The following is a 19298-nucleotide window of genomic DNA, read 5'->3' as shown; positions in this document are numbered from 1 at the left end:
GCAGGAGCAGGGACCGAGCAACAGGAGCTCACCCCGTCGCGGGGATTCAAACTGCCAACCTTCTGATTGGCAAGTCCTAGGTTTTGTGGTTTAACCCACAGCGCCACCCGCATCCCTCCAAAGAGTCATGGCTTCCCCCTAAGAATTCTGGGAGGTGGAGTTCATTCAGCGTGCTGGGAGTTATTAAAAGACCCCTGTTGTCCTCAGACCCTCCAAGGGTCCCCTTTTTCCTGGACAGTCCCGGATTAACAGAAGCCATCTCAGTTTCTGATTTGATCCCGGAATGTCCTGCTTTTCCTTAGGATGTCCCTATTTTCATCAGAGAATTGTTGGCGGGCATGGAGTTATGCGACTCCTGAGCCAAAGAGATAAGTAACTATACAGTACAACCTTTAGAAGACATCTGAAGGCAGCCCTGTACAGGGAAGTTTTTAAATGTTTCATGTTTTCTTAGGTTTTTATATATGTTGGAAGGTGCCCAGATGGGCAGGGTATAACTAATAACATCATAATCACTATTATTATTATTATTATTATTATTATTATTATTATTATTGACGTCCCTATTTTTATCAGAGAAATGCTGGAGGGTATGAGCTAAGCCCTCCCATGGTAAGCCCTCTCCTCTAAGAATCTGTCTAATTCTCTTAAAGCCATCCAAGATGGCAGCCATCACTGCCTCCTGTGGGAGGGAGTTCCAAAGTATAACTATGCGCTGCATGAATAAGTCTTCTATCTGCCACAGGGTTGTTGTTGTGGGGACGGAATAAGGACAGGCAAACCATGTCTGTCACCCTGAGCTTCTCAGAGAAAGAAGTGGGATACAAATGAATAAATTAAATAACTAACTAACTAAAGAGCTCTGAAATGTGGGCGGGAGGACCGCAACTTCCCTGTGCTCTGTGCTGAGAGACCCAGTGTGGTGCAGTGGTTAGTGTGTCAGACTAGAAACCTGGTAGAGTCCAGGGTTCAAATCCCTACTCGGCCATGAAGCTCCCTGGGTGACCCTGGGCCAGTCACTGCCTTGAAGCCTACCTCACAGGGTTGTTGTGGGGTGAGAGAGAAGCATGCATGCCATTTTGAACTCTTTGGAAAGAAAGATGTGATACAGACATGACAAAACCTAAAATAACGCTAACGTGAACACACACCGTGTCTTTAAACAGAGAGAAACCAAGCAAGAGAGAGTTTTGAAAGAGCTTTTATTTATTCAAAAAGAACATATAAGAAAAAAAATGACATCCTGGAATATGCACACTAAAATATTAACAAAAGAATTATACAAACACTTTCTCCCCCTTTTCCCCTTCCCATGTTCCCTCCCCACCCAAATTACATATATTTACATGGCTGGGGGCTTTGCTTTTCCTTTATTCTGAGCCAATCCTGCACTTTGAGCAACAATCCCCCTCTCTCTCCTCTCCCCCCCCCTTGGCTCAGTTTACCTATTGCTAAGACGGCCATTTCTTGCCGCAGACTTGGCTTACATTGGGTGACTGAAAAGCAATTAAGTTCTACACACAATGGAAATGATTTCTTATATGTGGGTTGGGAGGAGGGGGGGTGGAGAACCCAGCACCAAACGTTAAGGAGGATTTTTTTTATTTTTTAATGAATAAGGCTGTAGTCCTGTGCCCACTTACCTGGCAGTAAGTCTTGGGTACCTGAAAGGGGCTTGCTTCTAAGTAATCATGGATTACTCAGGTTGATCCAGGGGCTGCAGAAGAGGAGGGCTATAGATCGCTTGCGGGGGGGCAAACTCCCGCCTGTTTATAACACCTTGCTTGCGGAATTCGCATCGGCTGCCAGTCTGCCATTGGGCCGACTTCAAGGTACTGACATATATGTCCCTACACTGTTTCAGGACCTGGTGACTTGAGGGTCCGCTTTATCCCTTACACACCCAGCGTGGGTCAAAGATCTCAAAAGCCTGCACTGAAGCAGGCCTTCAATGTGGTGGCCCCTGCTTCTGTGGAACAGAATTCTCATTGGCGCCCTCTATCTGCGCTTTCCAGAAACAATCCAGATGGATGGAAAGCTCTCTGCCTTAGGCATGTAGCTTTTTAAGACCTCTCTTTAGTTATTTGTTTGTACTGTTTAAAAAAACCATTTTCCGTTGCTTTCATGGCTGGTTTGCAAATCACACTGAGACTCGCCTGGAAGGTGTTTCATAAACTGAATGGAATGATAATTCCACCGCTGAGCCTGCGTGTTGCTCCCTGGAAGGAGGATATGTGTCTGCTTAGCTTTGGATATTCTAAATAAGCATTAAGAAGAGGAAAGCGGAGCTTACAGGCATGTTTCCTTTCTCTCCCAAAACTGCAAAGGGGCTTTAACCCTTTCTTCATTTCAGGGAAATCGCAGAATTGTCACGTTGGAAGGGACCCTAAGGGTCATCTAGTCCAACCCCCTGCAATGCTGGGGCTCCGTGGTAGAGCCCTTGCTTCGCATGCAGAAGTTCTCAGGTTCAATCTCCAGCATCTCCTTTCCTTTGCTGTTGCAAAGACAAATTTCTGGTGTTTTCCTTTCTTCTATTCATTCTGAATGAATGTTAGAGATTATTCCCGATAAAATGGTTTCAACTCCATCAAATCCTGGGAGATGTAGTTTGTTAAGGAGGTGCCTATTCCCCTCACAGTGCTACAATTCCCATAGTAAGGGCCAGCCCTCCCATGAGACCAGGTGAGGCAACCGCCTCAGGTGGCAGGATCCACAGGGGCAGAAGATACTGATATAGATCTTTATCCCACCCCCCTTGTTCCTGATGTAGATCTTGACTCACCCCTTCTTCCCCTCCTTCCCTGGCAGGGAATTGGGTGCCATTTGGTGGTTTGCCTCAGGAGACAAAATGTCTTGGGCCAGCCCTGCCCATAGTGGCTTAACAATCAACCCCTCTTCAATAAAAAATAATAATAGTTTTTTATTTTAATTGGATTATGATTGGAGATGTTAATTGGATGTTTTTATTGGAAAATTAATAAAAATATTCTTCAAAGGGGGCTCTGGGGTATGTATCTCTGTGAGGGCATTAGCGGTCTCCTGACAACTCCCAGCACCCTTAACAAACTACAGCTCCCAGTTTTCTTTGGGGCAAGTTTGTAGCTGGTAAAGCGTGCAGAGAGTTGTCAGGATACCCTCCAATTCCCCTCACAGAGAGCATTATGATGCTACCTCAAAGAGTCATGGCTTCCCCCAAGGAATTCTGGGAGCTGTTGTTTGTTCAGGGTGCTGGGAATTATTAGGTGGCCCCCGTTTTCCTCACAGAGACACAATTCCCAGTTACCCATGAAGAGGGATTGACCGTTAAACCACTTTGGGAACCATGACTCATTAATGGCGCATACCCTCCAACATTCCTCTGATGAAAATACAGTAGGGACGTCCTGAGGAAAAGTGGGACATGCCGGGATGATTCTGGGATGGCTTCTGTTAATCTAAGTCTGTCCTGGGAAATAGGGACCCTTGGAGGGTCTGAGAACAATAAGGATCTTCTAACAACTTCCAGCACCCTGAATGAACTCCATCTCCATCTCCCAGAATTCTTTGAGGGAAGCCATGACTCTTTGAAGAGGTGTCAAAGAGTGCTTTCAATGGATGGTGTTGTGAGTGTGGCCTGGGACTCCCGCTACATCTCTCCGCAGTGCCTCAGGCCTGCTCTGCTCCCTCCTCAGGTGCTTCTTCCTGGCTGAAATGTGTCCTTAAGCCATGAACTGACCGCTTGCTTCGCTGGATGGTGGAGAAATGTACATGCAAAGGTGTAGAAACCTCTGGCAGGTTTTGTGCACCATTGGAACACAGCCTGCTGGACAAAGGAAAGAATCCTGTCCTTTGTGTCCGTCCCCCCACTTTTGTCTGTGCCCTGCCCCACCACCGGTACCTGGCCCCCGGCAGACTACTCCATGAGGGAATGCGGCCCTCGGGATGAAGAGGGTCCCCCACCCCCTGACTGAGGCGATGAGCGAAAAGCAGTCTTCCTGGCTGCAACAGTGGGGTAGAGGGTGTTCTCTATGTCAGGTACACACGCCAACTTTTATACAGAGATTTACACACGTGTACACAGGCACACACAAAAGCTGCAAAGGCACCATTGGAATGAGAAGGTTTCAGCCACTGTCCGAGGAAACTGAGGCTCCCACAACTGGAGCGCTGTCCTTGCGAGGGCTGGCAACATCCGTCTGAAAGAGGAAGGGCCCATTTTGCCCAGTTAATTTGAGCTGAGGCAGGAACCGCTCCTGAAACAAGCTTATTCTTTAAAACGGAGAGCAGGAAGGTAGCCAAACTCAAAGGCATCCGCCGCCTCCAATCCCATACCTGTGTCTGACAGGGGCTGATGGTTCCTCTGCAAATGCTTGGGAATCCACTTTATTTTTAAATAGGTAGCTTCATTTTACATTTTTGCAAAGGCTCTTCAGATGATATGGCCACAGGCAACTCACAACTTAGGCACATTTAACTTGCACGCATTCAGCTTTATGCACTTGCCCCCCCCCCAAAAAAAAATTAACGGGGCAGTGGAAAGGGGGAGGTCATCCGGGGGAAAGGATTTTGGAAACCCCACCTGCCACTGAAAACACAATACGCGATTTTTGGCTTTATGCATTATCCCCAGAACATAACCCCAGCATGAGTTGAGAGTCACTGTATTCTAAAATAGGAATGCTGCTTTCTGAGAAGTTCTAGCCTGTTGGCATATTTCTGCCAAACAGCACCTACCGAAATCAAGTTTTTGTGGTGTTTTTTCCCCCCATTTTAATCCATCCATTCACAGCCTTAGGTTCACTCATAAATCCATCCCACCCTGTTTCTGCATTAATCCGTTATTTATTTATATATTTATTTATCTATTTAATGCGCTTACGTTTGACTTTTCAAATAAATAACTTCATACAAGTTATTTGTATTAAGTCCAATTTAAGACAAGTCCAATTGGACAAGTCCAATTTAATTGCACAGCCCAGAAATCCTATAGCCGATTGTGTTGGAAGTGCAGCGGCACAGGTCATTCCGTTTGTACCTTAAGGGTTAATTCTGTCCCTATTGAAATGGGGGTGGGGCATTGCTTAGCAACCAGGCAAGTCACCTGATCCACGTGGACTTGAAATACCACCCTGTGGCCACTTGCAGCTCTGGTGGCGCTGCAGTACAGGCAAGAGTTGACTGTCAGGATCCACCCCTGCTTAGACCTGGAACCTGAGGTCAAGGAGGAGGTGCAGGAGAAGCTGGATTCCCCCAAGCAGACCCACACACCCCGCCAATGACCCTTTGGACGTCTCCTCGTCCGGTTCCTAGCCAGCTCTCTCAGGTAGCACCCCTACCCATCAACCCCAGCAGATAAGCTGCATGCAAGCCTCCTTGGGAACAGGGGAAGCGCATGCCTGCCCTTGCCTGGATCAGGGCCTGGCTCAGACCGTACCTTCCGGCGCATCACAGGAGCCTGCAGAGAGCTCCCGCGTCTTCCGAGTGGTCGCAGTTGTGCACGTTCCAGCGGATGTGGGAGCAGCGCAGCAGGGAGCTCTCGTCGCCTTTGCACTTGAGGTTGTCAAGGAAGATGTAGCCGGTCCCTTGGCCGTAGCGGGCCTCCCCCCAGGCGGCCAAGGCCCCCCCACAGCCCAGTTGCCTGCACACCACCTTCACGTCCTTGAGGTCCCAAGCATCGTCACACACTGTCCCCCACTGAGACAGGTAGAACATCTCCACCCGCCCTTCGCAGCGGTGGCTCCCGTTGACCAGGCGGAGGAAGCCTGCAAATGGGAGAAACAGAGGGGGGCAGGTGTCACAAGGCTTAAGTGAAGCTCCCTCCCCCCCAAAAAATCTGTGCCCCACCAACTCAATGGCTGTGCCACCAGCCACCACCCAGTTTTCCCTGTTGCTCCTCAGCTGAGACAATAATGTGCTCTGCACAATGTTACTTTTTTTTCTGTATGCCACAACAGCTGCGAGAATATTGCTAGCGAAGAATTGGAAGAAACAAAATTTACCAACTATAGAAGAATGGCAGGTGAAGATGATGGACTATATGGAACTTGCAGAACTGACCGGGAGACTCCGAGACCGGAGAGAAGAGATGGTGGAAGAAGATTGGAAGAAGTTTAAGGAGTATTTGAAAAAATATGTTAATATTTAAATCTTAGAATAGCTTTGGAAGTGGATTTAGGCTGTAGGGTTAGAAGTAGAAGATAGGGTATTTTAAAACAGTATTATTTGCAAGTGATAAAATGTGAAGGTTTTTATAGTTAAAGTAAGTATGATAAAAAAATGGTTAGAAATTATGATATATGTAAACTGCTAAAGATGAGGTAAAATGAAAATCAGATGGGGGGACTTGGGGAAGCCCACCTAACAATGTTTAGAAAAAATAAGAATAAGAAAAGAGTCTGTTTGTATTGTTTGCTTTCCTGTTTGTGTTGTTTATTTGTGTTATAAAATGAATAGGTTTTTTTGAATAATAATAATAATAATAATAATAATGCGCTCTGCACAAGCTCAGAGTTCCTCCAAAGAGGAGTCTGTCCACCGCAGCTCTAGACGGTTCACTGTTCTGGCTGTGAATAATTTCTCCGGCATCTTTATGCAAATCTGTTCCCCCACCTACCGTAAGGGAAATCTTCTGATTCCTGTTACTCGGAGTGCATTAAGGATATTAGGAGAATCTGCTTACTCAGACTGTATTAAGGACGTGTCAAGAATGCTTGTGCAGGAAAAACTCAGCCTCAAGCGAGCCCGATAGAGAGCAGGTACCTTCTTATTCCCGCTGAATCAGGCATCCAGCTCGAATAACACAGGCACGCTTTCTCTCTGAGAATGTGACTTAATTTCTATGTATGTGTAAAGCTAAGCAAGGGAATACCTGTGTAATTTTCAGGCCTGGGGGTTCAACTTTTGTGGGCCACTGTTCTGTTTGATCAAGCAAAGGCACCTCATCCATCACAATACTGTGTTTTTTAAAAAAAGCTTATACTGCACAACACAGAATCGGGATTCAGGATGACCTTAGCTGATTGGAAAACTGGGCCAAAACTAACAAAATGAATTTCATCAGGGACAAATGTAAGGTTCTGCACTTTGGCAGGAATAACCAGATGCACAAATATAAGATGGGGGGCACCTGGCTTACCAGTAATACATGCAGAAAGGGTCCGGGGGTCTTAGTAGACCCCAGGCTGAACATGAGTTAACAGTGCGATACAGCAGCAAAAGCACCTCATGTGATTCCAGGCTGCATCAGCTGACGTATAATGTCTAGATCACTGGATGTCATAATCCTACTCTATTCTGCCTTGGTCAGATCCCACCTGCAGTCCTGGGACCAGTTCTGGGCACCACAGTTCAAGAAAGACATAGACAAGCTGGAAGGCAGGCAGAGAGGGAGACCAAGATGATGAAGGGTCTGGTAACCAAGCCTTGTGAGGAATGTTTGAGGGAGTTGGGAATGTTTAGTCTGGAGAAGAGAAGACTGAGAGGGAGATACGATAGCCATCTTCAAATACCTGAAGGGCTGTAACATGGAAGGCTGTACTCAGAAAAGACAATCCCTCTTCTGTGACCATAGTGCTGCCCCCTCAGAAATCTTGCCCTAGGCAGCCACCTAGAGCAGCCTCTTGCCCTGTTCCTGGCAAACACCAGGGGTTTCAGCTGAGAGTCAGCAAGCGGGGAGCTAGAGGCCCTGTGCCCCACATACCATCCTTGGGACGTGTGGTGGTTGATGTGGTGGTGGCAAAAGGGTCTTCTTGGAAGAGATCTCCAGATTCTTCTGCACCTGGGACCAGGTAAAAATCAAGGGGTACATTTAACAGCATAGAGACACGCACCCCACACACATCACACAGAAAGGCACTGGGAAGTGCGGTGCAGTGGTTAGAGTTGTACTAGGACCTGGGAGACCGGGGTTCAGGGACCTGTACTAGGACCTGGGAGACCCCACTTAGCCAGGAAGGTCACTGAGGGACCACCTCACAGGATTGTTGTGAGAATAATATAGGGCAGGAAGTATGCGTGCCGCTTTGAGCACCTTGGAGGAATGGTGGAACAAGACAATAAAATACCCAACCTTGAAAGTTTATTTAGAAAGAAAAACACTGACTTCATAGAGAATTGGAGAGTTGGAAGGGCCATCTATTCTAGTCCAACTTCCTACCATGCATTTATTTTATTTTTAAAAGGTGGCGCCTGTGACAAGGAGCAATTGTCCTGATTCCCTCATGAGCTGTTTACATGTCTTGCTGTTAATCATACATTCATTCCACACTTTTCAGTGCATTATTCCTCAGTCGTTTTCCACACCACAAAAAAGTCTGCTCTGTGTGTGTGTGTGTTTTATGTGGATTTGTTGTGCTGGGGTGACAAGAGAACTTTGGTCCCCTTTAATCACGCAGAACTAAGATTCTGATAAACACACAACTCCCTCCTGCAAAAGACTGACAGCTTGGAGGCATCCCAGAGGAACCTGTGCTGTTTACATTTTATAACACCAGGTCATTTCTATCTCCCAAAATTCTCTGATCCGCTGGAGGTTTTGGAGAGCTGCCTGTCCGGGATTCATTAGCTGTGATTCCTGCACAGCAGGGGGTTGCACTAGATCACCCTTGGGGGTGGGGGGGCTTTCAACCCTACGATGAAACCACAACCCCTCCTTACCCCCTGTCCCTCTCACCTCTGCATATGACGCCAGCGTCTTCGTGGTGCCCGCAGTTGTGCTGCCCCCAGCCCAGGTTGAAGCAGTCAGACAGGTCAGTCTCTGTGCCGGCGCAGTCCACATTGTCCAGGAGGATGGGTCCAGTGCCGTAGCCGAAGTAGCCCAGCACGGTGGCCACCACCGCTGAGCCGCAGCCCACCTGCCGGCAGACCACCTGGGCGTTGGGGAAGTCCCAGTCGTCGTCGCAGACCGTCCCCCAGGAGTCCCCGTACAGGACTTCCACCCGCCCTTGGCAACTGCTGTTCCCGTTTGCTAATCGTATGCCACCACCTGCTGGTCAGAAAACGGAAGGGGAGAAAAGGCCAGAGTGACTTATGGAAGGTAGTGGACTCTCCTTCCTTGGAGGTTTTTAAGCAGAGGTTGGGTGGCCATCTGTCAGGGAGACATTAGCGGAGATCCCTGCATTGCAAGGGAATTGGACCAGATGGCCCTCGGGATCCCTTGCAACTCTACAACTCTATGCAACTCATCCCTCACGTCCACTTTTCCTTTGATTTGGGACCTTGTGGACATTCCGGCTCCTGATTTTTCTCTCTCCCCTGTTTCACTTTTTCAGAGAGTGGCAAGAGTACTGGCAAGGGGGCCTTGACCCTCATGAATTCTGTTGTTTTAGAAACAGCCTGTATCAATAGTTGCTGGATAGCTCAGTTGGTTAGGGAGTGGTGCTAATAACGCGAAGGTTGTAAGTTTGATGCCTGTATGGGAGAGCTGCATATTCCTGCATTGCAGGGGGCTGGACTAGATGACTCTCAAGCCCCACTTCCAACTCTATAATTCTATGCCTATGATTCTAAGCAAGGGGCCTCAGTGCCCATGCACAAACTTAGACAACTGTGTGCACAGCAGACAATATGCACCCGCCGCCTCCTCCCACTCTTTCAGAGATGCAGAGAGTAGGGACTGGGACTTGGAGAAAGTTCAGCGCTAGCAACTCACACCAGCATAATGTATGGAGGTGGAAACGGGGGCAGTGGTTTACCAAGGACTGCGAAATAGGGGTTGCTGGGACAGGGAAAGCTGGACTATAGAAACCTGACATTGGGGGTGGGGCTGTGACTGTAAGTGTGTTGCTGGACTACAACTCCCATCGTCCTTGTCTGCTGGCCACACTTGCTGGGGCTGATGGGAATCGTAGTGCAACAACACCAGGAGAGCTCAGGTTCCCTGTCGCTTATATGGACACAAAGCGGATGTTATGGGACGAGAGAGGAAACACCAGGGCTTCATCCTTCCTGCTCCTGGGTCTGTTTTCACATTGTCTGAAATAAACACCTTCCCATGACCGTCGCCTCAACCTCCAGCTCTCTCAATCTCTTCTTTGCAGATTTCTACATCTCTGATGAAGCTTTATTTCCATCGACAAAGGGCACACAAAAACTTACTTCTTCTTTCTAGCAGGAGAAGGGCTGAGGTCACCATCACCTCAGTCTCAGGAGAAGGCTGATCTCGACCATCTGTGACTGCAAAAAGACATATCCTCACATCACAACATCCGGCCTCCAATTACATCCCACCAGTTGCCTTTGGACACAGATGGGCAAGCCATGAAGCAGGAAGGCAACTCTGTGTTTTGACCTCAGCTTCTGGGACTATCTTTTTAACTGCACCTCTCTTGCTGGTCCTTTAATAGAGATTTGATCTGCAGCTATCAGGACCCCAATCTCCAAGCAGTGAGAGACTCCAGAGGTACCTGCACTTGCCTAGGGTTTGGTTTCCTGAGAATGAAGGTCAGTGGAGATGGTGGTGTCTTTAAGGTATATGGTTTTATTTACACATATATACAGTCTGAGCAAAGGATGGAAGGGCTCGTAGCATCAACATCTCACCAGATCTTGCTTCCTCATTCAATTCCAGGGAAGCCTCAAACTCACAGTTTTGGGTCAAGAACAGATCAAGGCATGTCTATGTATCTCCAGCTTCCAGCAGCAATCAAAAACTTTCTCCCCAACCCTCACATAATGTTCCCCTTGGCCTGTTGTTCTCCATCCTAGGAGGAGGTGGCATTCAGGCAGGTGAGGTGGGAAAAGGCCCACCCATTTGTCTCTATGGCAACAGAGCAGCCTCTTTGGACACGTGCATGGCAGTACTCAACTGGCCAAACTCAGGCCATTATCTTACAAAGAAATTGGTTCAACAGCCTCTTCTACTAGACTCTAAACCTAACTAGGTACAGGATCACAGGCCTGGAGGGGACCCACAGGTATCATCCAGACGGATCCGCCAGACCTATAACACTATATTTCTACGTAGTGCAAAGTTTCATTTCAGGTTTTCCCCCCTCCCCAGGAACAATGGGTCAAATATGGTTCTCTTCCCATTTCACCAGATTGGGGTTGGAGTGGAGAACTGGCTTCTGCATCTATGACAGGGGTGGGGTTAGGGTCTGGTGGATCTAACTAGGCCCCAAAGGCTAAAAGTTCTCCACCACCAATCTATGATCACAACCAGCATTGTCCCAGGTGTGCAGATAACACAAGTGTGCTCCTATATCTTTGAAGTCATGGAAACATAAACTGTCCCCGTTGGGGTTTTGTGGTAGGTGGGATTAGCAACAGCAGGTTCTCCCTTACCTGTGGCTGTATCAGTGAATGACTGTTCATAGTTGGGAGCCACTGAGGTGGTGGCAGCTGTGGTCGTGGTCATCCCGAGACCTGGAAAGAGACAACAATAGGTCATCAATCAAAGCAAGTCAGTGAATTTAATGTGTTATTCAAGAAACCCAAACGGTGCAGGCCTAGAGATTCCCAGCAGCTCTTCCCAGTAGGTCTTGCCCCAGTGAGGCAGTTGCAAACACTGAAGGTCCCCTGCCTTCCCACCACTCCCTAAGATTCCTCCTACGCCAGGTCTTTCCCAAGCAATCTTAGGCTCCTTTGTCTAGTCAGGGGAAAGAGGAGCTGTTCACAGCAGGAGGGGGAGACTCCCTGGATTCTTCAGCAGCCTCCCTTCACTCTGCCTCTTGATTTCCCTCCTCTCCTGCCTCAGATTCTGTACAGCAATCTGCCCCAGCCTCTTGCTGCTCACTAAACCCTGTTTCTTCTTCAGCTTCCGACACCTCCTCCTCGCCTCTTCTTCCTCTGACCACGCATTGTTGTTCCACCACCACTTCCCTGGCTCTGAGCCTTCTTCCCCCGGGGGTTCCCTTGGGGGTTCCCCGGCTGGTGCCCCCCCACTCTTCTGCATCCAGCCAGTCCACGACTGTGGTTCCTTAAAGGTGCTGAGAATTGTTAGGAGGTGCCCTAGTCCCCTCACGGAATGACAATTCCCAGAGTTCCCTGGGAAGAGGCCTTGATAGAGTGGTTTAACAAGCAGCGAGGAGCCAGGGTGTCAGCCTCTGACCAAGAGGATTGCCCTTTTAAGGCCTTCCTCCCCTCGGGAAAGGGGTGGGTCCTAGGTCTCTGGGAAGTTTCCTGGTCTCTGAGTTTCCTGGTCTCTGGGAAGATGAAAGGCCTTGTTCCATCCCTAGATCTTGCTAGTAGAGCATGAGACTCTATATCTCCATGTTGTGTGTTTGAGCACCACGCCCACATTGGGCAAAAAGATTCCTGAATTGTAGGGGGTTCACACTAGGTGACACTTGTGGCCCTTTCCAACTCAATGGGAGCAAATCTTGGCACTCTCCAAGGTTCTGCACAGGGTGGATTTGATTTAAGCTGCCTCACATGGAGTCAAACAGATACATCTAACTCAGTATTGTCTACACTGACTGGCAGCCCTACCTGCGGATGCCTCTGGGGACTGGATCTGCGGCCTCCTGCCTATAAGCAGATGTTCTAACCACTAGGCTACAGCACTTCCCACACAGGGCAGCTGGCCCCTTCGCCTGCCCGGCTGCCCCAAGCCCTGAGGGGTACACCCACCTGAGCAGATGACGCCAGCATCCTCGTGGTGACCACAGTTATGGATGCCCCAGCCCAGGCTGTAGCAGGCTGAGAGGTGCGGCTCGCTCCCGTCGCAATTCACGTTGTCGAGGAGGATGCGCCCTGTGCCGTAGCCGAAGTAGGCATTGGTCCTGTAATCTACAGCGTGCCCGCAGCCCACCTGCTTGCACACCACGGCCGCATCGCTCAGCCCCCAGTCGTCATCACACACCGTGCCCCAGTTCCCTTTGTAGAATATCTCCACCCGGCCCTGGCAAGAGTTGGCGCCGCTCACCAGCCGGATGCTCCCATCGCCTGGAAGAGGGATAGGGAGAGTCAGGGTACAAATTGTAGACTTGGAAGGGACCCCTGGGATCATCCAGACTGCCTCCGCTAAGGGAAGCCCAAGAAAGGAACCTGCATTTTAGTAGTGGCTGCAGTGCAAGTGGTTTTTATTTTATTTTAATTTCTATACCGCTTTTAATAGGGACGCGGGTGGCACTGTGGGTTAAACCCCAGAGCCTAGAACTTGCCGATCAGAAGGTTGGTGGTTCAAATCCCTGCAACGGGGTGAGCGCCCGTTGCTCAGTACCTGCTCCTGCCAACCTAGCAGTTCAAAAGCATGCCAGCACAAGCAGATAAATAGGTACCGCTGCAGCAGGAAGGTAAACGGCGTTTCCGTGCGCTGCTCTGGTTCACCAGAAGCGGCTTAGTCATGCTGGCCACATGACCCGGAAGCTGTACGCCAGCTCCCTCGGCCAATAAAGCAAGATGAGCGCCGCAACCCCAGAGTCGGTCACGACTGGACCTAATGGTCAGGGGTCCCTTTACCTTTACCGCTTTTAATAAAAATCTCAAAGCAGTTTACAGCATATTAAATCAATAAATCAATAAAACATTAGCCGGGTGATGTTCCTCTGGCCTCACGAGGAGCCTCTTCAGTAGGGCTGGTGTGTGCGGGCCCTGCCCCCTAGGCCAGGTGGAAAGGGCCTTGCAGGGAGCAAGGGGATGGGGACTATCTCTCCTTTGTTTCCTCATTATTGGCGGCAGTGGCGGCATCAGCTGCTACAGCAGGAAAAAGGGAACAAACAGTTTCTCTCCTTCATTCCCCCTCCTGCAGTTGCAGCACCTGGTAACCAGGGATGAGGAAGGCAACCAGTAGCAGCAACAGCCTCTCATCGCACTGCAGTTTGCAGCGCCACCTGTTGGCAGTCATAAGAACTGCAGCCTGATGAGACCTTTACATTTTTATTATAAGTTAAGATATGAATAGGGGACGTGGGTGGCGCTGTGGGTAAAAGCCTCAGCGCCTAGGGCTTGCCGATCGAAAGGTCGGCGGTTCGAATCCCCGCGGCAGGGTGCGCTCCCGTTGCTCAGTCCCAGCGCCTGCCAACCTAGCAGTTCGAAAGCACCTCCGGGTGCAAGTAGATAAATAGGGACCGCTTTCTAGCGGGAAGGTAAACAGCGTTTCCGTGTGTGGCTCTGGCTCGCCAGAGCAGCGATGTCACGCTGGCCACGTGACCTGGAAGTGTCTCTGGATAGCGCTGGCCCCTGGCCTCTTAAGTGAGATGGGCGCACAACCCCAGAGTCTGTCAAGACTGGCCCGTTCGGGCAGGGGTACCTTTACCTTTACCTTAAGATATGAATAACAGCAACACTATGTACATGTATTGTGTTGCTATTGCGAATCGTGCTAGCTGAGGACAGCTTCTCATGTCAATCCAAAAAGCACTCACTTTCCCCATTTTGCAACGAGGCGGTGGCCGCTTTGCTGATTGGTCTTCTGGATGCTTGGGTGGGCAACAGCTCTGCAAAAACAAACAACCCAACAGAATGGTGAATGTCAGTCAATCATCTCCATCAACAGTATCTGCTTGCCCTCTGCTATGCATGCAAACATGTATACCTCCAACCTTTTAAGCAGAGCCAGTCAACTTGTTCAATTAATTTCTTAGATAAATCCATTGTGGTTGATGACATTTGACCGCCTATTAGAAGTAGTAGTAGTAGTAGTAGTAGTAGTAGTAGTAGTAGTAGTAATATTTATTAGTATTTTCTGCCTTTCACTAACAGGTCTCAGGGTGGTTACAATAGGCTCCTTCATTTTATTGTTTCTCATACCAGCTAAAAATGTTTCTATTCAGGCACACCTGTAATTTTATTAGGTACATTTGTTTTTTTCTATAAAACTGTTGATTTTATCTATATTTCACTTTTAACAAATGTCTGCTTGTCTTTAAAGTATGTTGATTTCATCACTATTTTCTGATGAATATTTTATGCAAACAACTTAGAGGCGGGCTTTCATATCGTTTAAATGATGTCCAAATGTCATGGGCTGGCTGGATGCAGAGGAATGGTGGGAGAAACCAGCTGGGGAACCCCCAAGAGAACCCCCAGGGGAGGAAGGCTCAGAGCCAGAAGATCGGAGGTAGGATGGTGAGAAGGAGGAGGAGACTGGGAGGAGGTGGTGTCAGAAGCTGAAGAGGCAACAGGGTTTAGTGAGCAGGAAGAGCCGTGGAAGAGCACAGTTCAGACTCCAAGGCAGAAGCAGAGGCCAGGGATTCTCAACCTCCTACTGCTCCCCTCCTGCTGGCCTCCTAGGACACACAGAGAAATTACCATATTTTTTGCTCTATAAGACTCACTTTTTCCCTTCTAAAAAGTAAGGGGAAATGTGTGTGCGTCTTATGGAGCGAATGCAGGCTGCGCAGCTATCACACAAGCCAGAACAGCAAGAGGGATTGCTGCTTTCACTGCGCAGCGATACCTCTTGCTGTTCTGGCTTCTGAGATTCAGAGTATTTTTTTTCTTGTTTTCCTCCTCCAAAAACTAGGTGCATCTTGTGGTCTGGGGCGTCTTATACAGCGAAAAATACGGTAAATGGGCAGAGCAGAGGGTGGTTGTGTGCAGACCCAGCCTGAGACTGCGTGGGAAAGACCCTGGAGAGAAGGAGTGTGAGCCCCTCCATCCTATGCTCAGGTGGTATATATGTGTAAATAAAACCATCTATCCTAAAGACACCAGTCTCCACTGACATTCATTCCAAGGAAACTGAACCTGGAAGTCTTTCAGCATTCAGAGATTGGGGTGTTTGTACAAATATATAGGACCCACCCTATTCTTGTAACCGTAACTGATCTTAATATTGTATTTTAAATTACTGTAACCCACCCTGCAACCTCGTGGGGGGGGGGAGGTAAGAAATCAAAACAGCAGTCAAACAAATGTGGTATCCTTCATTCTACACCTTTAGGCACCAGGCAAAAACGTTCCTTTTTAACCAAGCCTTTGGTTGACCTGATCAACATCCCATACCCTTTTAAAATGTTGCTCTTTGTGGGAGGGGGTATTATTGGATTATTGCATTTATTTTTATTTTATATACTGTGATCTTTTTATGTGAACCGCCCTGAGACCTCTGAGTATAGGGCGGTATATTAATCATCATCATCATCATCATCATCATCATCATCATCACCATCATCATCATTTTCTCTTTAGAAATATCATTTAATCCCCATGCACTTTTATTACCGTCATAACTTTTTATGTTTCTATCCAGCCTTTCCTCCACCCTGTTTAAGATACACAGGGTTCTGTGATGGGATGATGAGCTGCTTGTGCATAAAGTCCTAGTCCCTCAGAGTTTGGCTAAGTCCACAAACCTCTGTCTGTGACGGAGCTCCTTAAGCATGGCTCCGTCAGTCGCTTGTAGAATCAGACAGTGGGCGTTTACGGAACTTCTTCCAGCATAAAAGTTCCTTAACGGAAACGCGTCTTCTGGACTCTCGGCGTGACAGTTTCCGGCGAGGAGTGGGTGTCCCTATGGGAGGTCCTGAAACCTACCCACTATTTTCGCTGGAAGTGTCTCTGAGCCCTCCCTCCGACTCACTTTCCATTGGAGCTCCTCCTCTCCCCCTGCTGGTTCCCTCCTCAGCTGATAAGTCTCTCTCAGCCTCTGTGAGCCCTTTCACCTCCTGTTTCTCCGATGGCAGTTCCCTGACAGGTTCCTTAGTGGTTTCCCCTGCAGGACAGTGTGGTGCAGTGGTTAGAGTGTCAGGCAAAGACCTAGGAGACCAGGGTTAAAAGCCCACACTTGGCCATGAAGCTCACTGGGTGACCTCTGGCCAGTCGCTGACTTCCTGTAGCCTAACCTACCTCACAGGGTTGTTGTGAGGATGAAATGAGGATGGGAGAACCACGTGTCCCACCTTGAGCTCTGGGGACGGGGGGAAATGCAGTAAATAAGCCTGCTTCACCCCTCTCCCTCCTACTACCGCCACCAGACAGACCCAAACCTTTGTACCATTACAGGTGACAGCCACGTCCTCGTAGTGGTAACAGTTGTGGATGCCCCAGCCGTGGCTGCTGCACTCGCTGAGGGCTGCCTCTCTGCCTTTGCAGTCCACGTTGTCTAGGAAGATGGGCCCACGCCCCTGGCCGAAGGAGAGGGTGGCCGGCATGGCGATGGCATGGCCGCAGCCCAGCTGGCGGCAGACCACATTGGCGTCCACGATGTCCCAGTCGTCGTCGCACACCGTGCCCCAGGTGTTGTTGTAGAAGATCTCCACGCGTCCTTGGCAGCGGCTGCGCCCATTGACTAGCCGGACCTCTGGGAGAACAAGGCCAGTCCATTAGAGCAAATGGGACAACACCCTGCCAAATTCAACCTGCCCTCCCTTGCCTGCCTGCAGTCCACAGTGTAGAACTGGCTGCCACGTTCCTCCTCCTTAGTCCCAGTGTTGCCCTTGAGGAACTCAGCAGGGCTGTCATGGACTGGCTGGATGCAGAGGAGGGGAGGGGGGCACCAGCTGGGGAACCCCCAAGGGAACCCCCAAGAGGAGAAGGCTCAGAGCTTGGGGAGTGGTGGAGGGACGACAATGAGCTGTCAGAGGGAGAAGGTGGAGAAGACTGGAAGGCATCAGAAGCTGAAGAGGCAACAGGGTTTAGTGAGCAGGAAGAGTCTGTGGCAGAGTGCAGTTCAGACTCTGAAGTGAAAGCAGAGGCTGCAGAAGGGTGAGATCAAGAGGCAGCTGAAGAGTCCAGGGAATCTTCCCCTCCTGCTGCGATCCTCACCCCTCCTCCCTGGTCTCTGAGGACGCACAGAGAAATGAAAAGAACAGAGACTAGTTGTGCGCAGACACAGTTTGAGACTGCATAGGAAAACCCTGGAGAGGAGGAGCCTTAGAGAGGGGTGGGAAGGCAGGGACCTTCAGTCCTCACAACTGTGTCATCAGCGCAAGACCAACCAGAAAGGGTTGCTGAGACTTCTAGGCCTGAGCTGTATTTCGGTTGACTTGAATGAAGAGTTAACTTCACTGGCATCGGTGACCTGACTCCAGCCCTGACCAGGACGGAGGGTAGGGACAAAATTGGAATGAATTGTCTCTGACTCAATCATTTGCCTCTGGCGCCACCTACTGTTGGGCTCCCTGCCTTCCACCCTACAAATGGGCACCAGCCACCACTGGCCGGGGGACAGGCCTGCCCATTACATCATGGACACTGTCCAATAGGCGCAATGGGAGGGGCTTGCAGGAGGAAGCTAAAATGGGCAAGGATTCAGCAACAACTCAGGCATCATTTAGGAACCCTTTCCCAGATCTCTACAGTGATCTATAAGACAAAGCTTCAAGTGCTGGTTTCTCTTTCGCAACAAGAGCTCACCTGGAACGGGCACCTGTGCAACCTCAGAGCCACTGGCTGAAATGGAGAAAATAAAAGTTAAGGCAGATTGAATGCCACCCCGGATACACACTTAAAGATGCAATTCTGAGCACTTGTACCTGGGAGCGAGGTCAGATCCTTGGTCCATCTGCATCAGTACTGTTTGCACCAACTGGCAGCATCCTTCTAGATTTTCAGACAGGGTTCTTTCCCAGACGCACCTGGCGATGCCATCAGGGATTGAACCTGGGACCTTCTGCATGCAAAGCAGATGCTCTAACCACACAGATCAGTTCTAAATGCCTATTCATGGATGGGGACCCTGTAACCCTCCAGATGTGGTTGGACTCCAGCTCCCATCATCCTTCACCATCGGCCATCCCAAGAGTACAGGTGTGCAGTTTTAGTCTGAGCTGAAAGGGCTCAGGGCTTGTGCAGCCAGTGTATAACAATACTGTGGTACCAAAAAAACACAGCTTTTGAGCTCCACAATTAAACAGAAGCCGTGATGTGGTTGATGGGTTCTCTGGGACAGAACTGCTTTTATGATTCCGTGCAGAGGATGATGTTTAAGGTCACTCAACGCAGATTAGATACCTGATCCTCTCCTATTAACATGCAGTGTAACTAACCTTGGCCCAAATCTAAAGGTGAAAAAAGCATTTGGGGATTTCAAAAAACAACAACATACCCACAACTTCTAAATTTCCCATCCTAGATGTGAAGTGTGCTGCGACGCGCACCCCCCCCCCAACAACTTGCATGGTGAGTTGTTTGGGCAGCGGGTATTGTGATCTCGGCCTTTGGGCCCTATAGATTTAAGGAATCTTTTTAAAAAATTTGCAAATATCATCCTTATCCGTTTGTTTCCCTGTTATATATTGCTACATGCTATCCTTATCTCTGAGCAGTATGAGATTTCATGGGTTCCAGGCACTTACCCAGGATTTGTGTTTCCTTCAGAAATTGGGCACAGCAGAGATGGCAGTGTCCTTATGTTATATGGTTCTATTTACACCTATATGCCACCTCAGTCCAGATAGAGGGATTGCAGAGCGTTCCCATCCGATTTGGGTCTT

General features: G+C 49.1%; 1 protein-coding gene across 1 annotated transcript; it reads right to left on the bottom strand.

Annotated features, from left to right (window-relative positions):
* Positions 1-2348: 2348 nt before the first annotated feature.
* Positions 2349-18453, bottom strand: SSC4D (scavenger receptor cysteine rich family member with 4 domains). Its single transcript, XM_053367795.1, has 11 exons — positions 18441-18453; positions 18220-18255; positions 16859-17164; positions 14286-14357; positions 12550-12864; positions 11263-11343; positions 10075-10152; positions 8651-8962; positions 7679-7756; positions 5414-5741; positions 2349-4175 (listed from the first exon to the last, which is right to left on the bottom strand). Exons 1-10 carry the CDS (start codon positions 18451-18453, stop codon positions 5425-5427), a joined length of 1608 nt encoding a protein of 535 aa, XP_053223770.1. The 3' UTR covers positions 2349-4175; positions 5414-5424.
* Between the last annotated feature and the right edge of the window lie 845 nt (positions 18454-19298).

This window comes from Podarcis raffonei, chromosome 15 (assembly GCF_027172205.1).
Source record: "Podarcis raffonei isolate rPodRaf1 chromosome 15, rPodRaf1.pri, whole genome shotgun sequence".
In the NCBI taxonomy this organism is placed as follows: Eukaryota; Metazoa; Chordata; class Lepidosauria; order Squamata; family Lacertidae; genus Podarcis; species Podarcis raffonei.
Note: the sequence above shows the minus strand (reverse complement) of the source record. Positions and strands in the feature narration are given on the sequence as shown.

Excerpts from the sequence above, each read along its gene's own strand:
- SSC4D (XM_053367795.1), bottom strand. Across the intron at positions 12,865-14,285 it reads CTCGTTGCAAAATGGGGAAA|GCGATGGGAGCATCCGGCTG; the intron begins GTGAGTGCTTTT and ends TCCCTCTTCCAG. Across the intron at positions 5,742-7,678 it reads CACCACACGTCCCAAGGATG|GCTTCCTCCGCCTGGTCAAC; the intron begins GTATGTGGGGCA and ends TCCCATTTGCAG.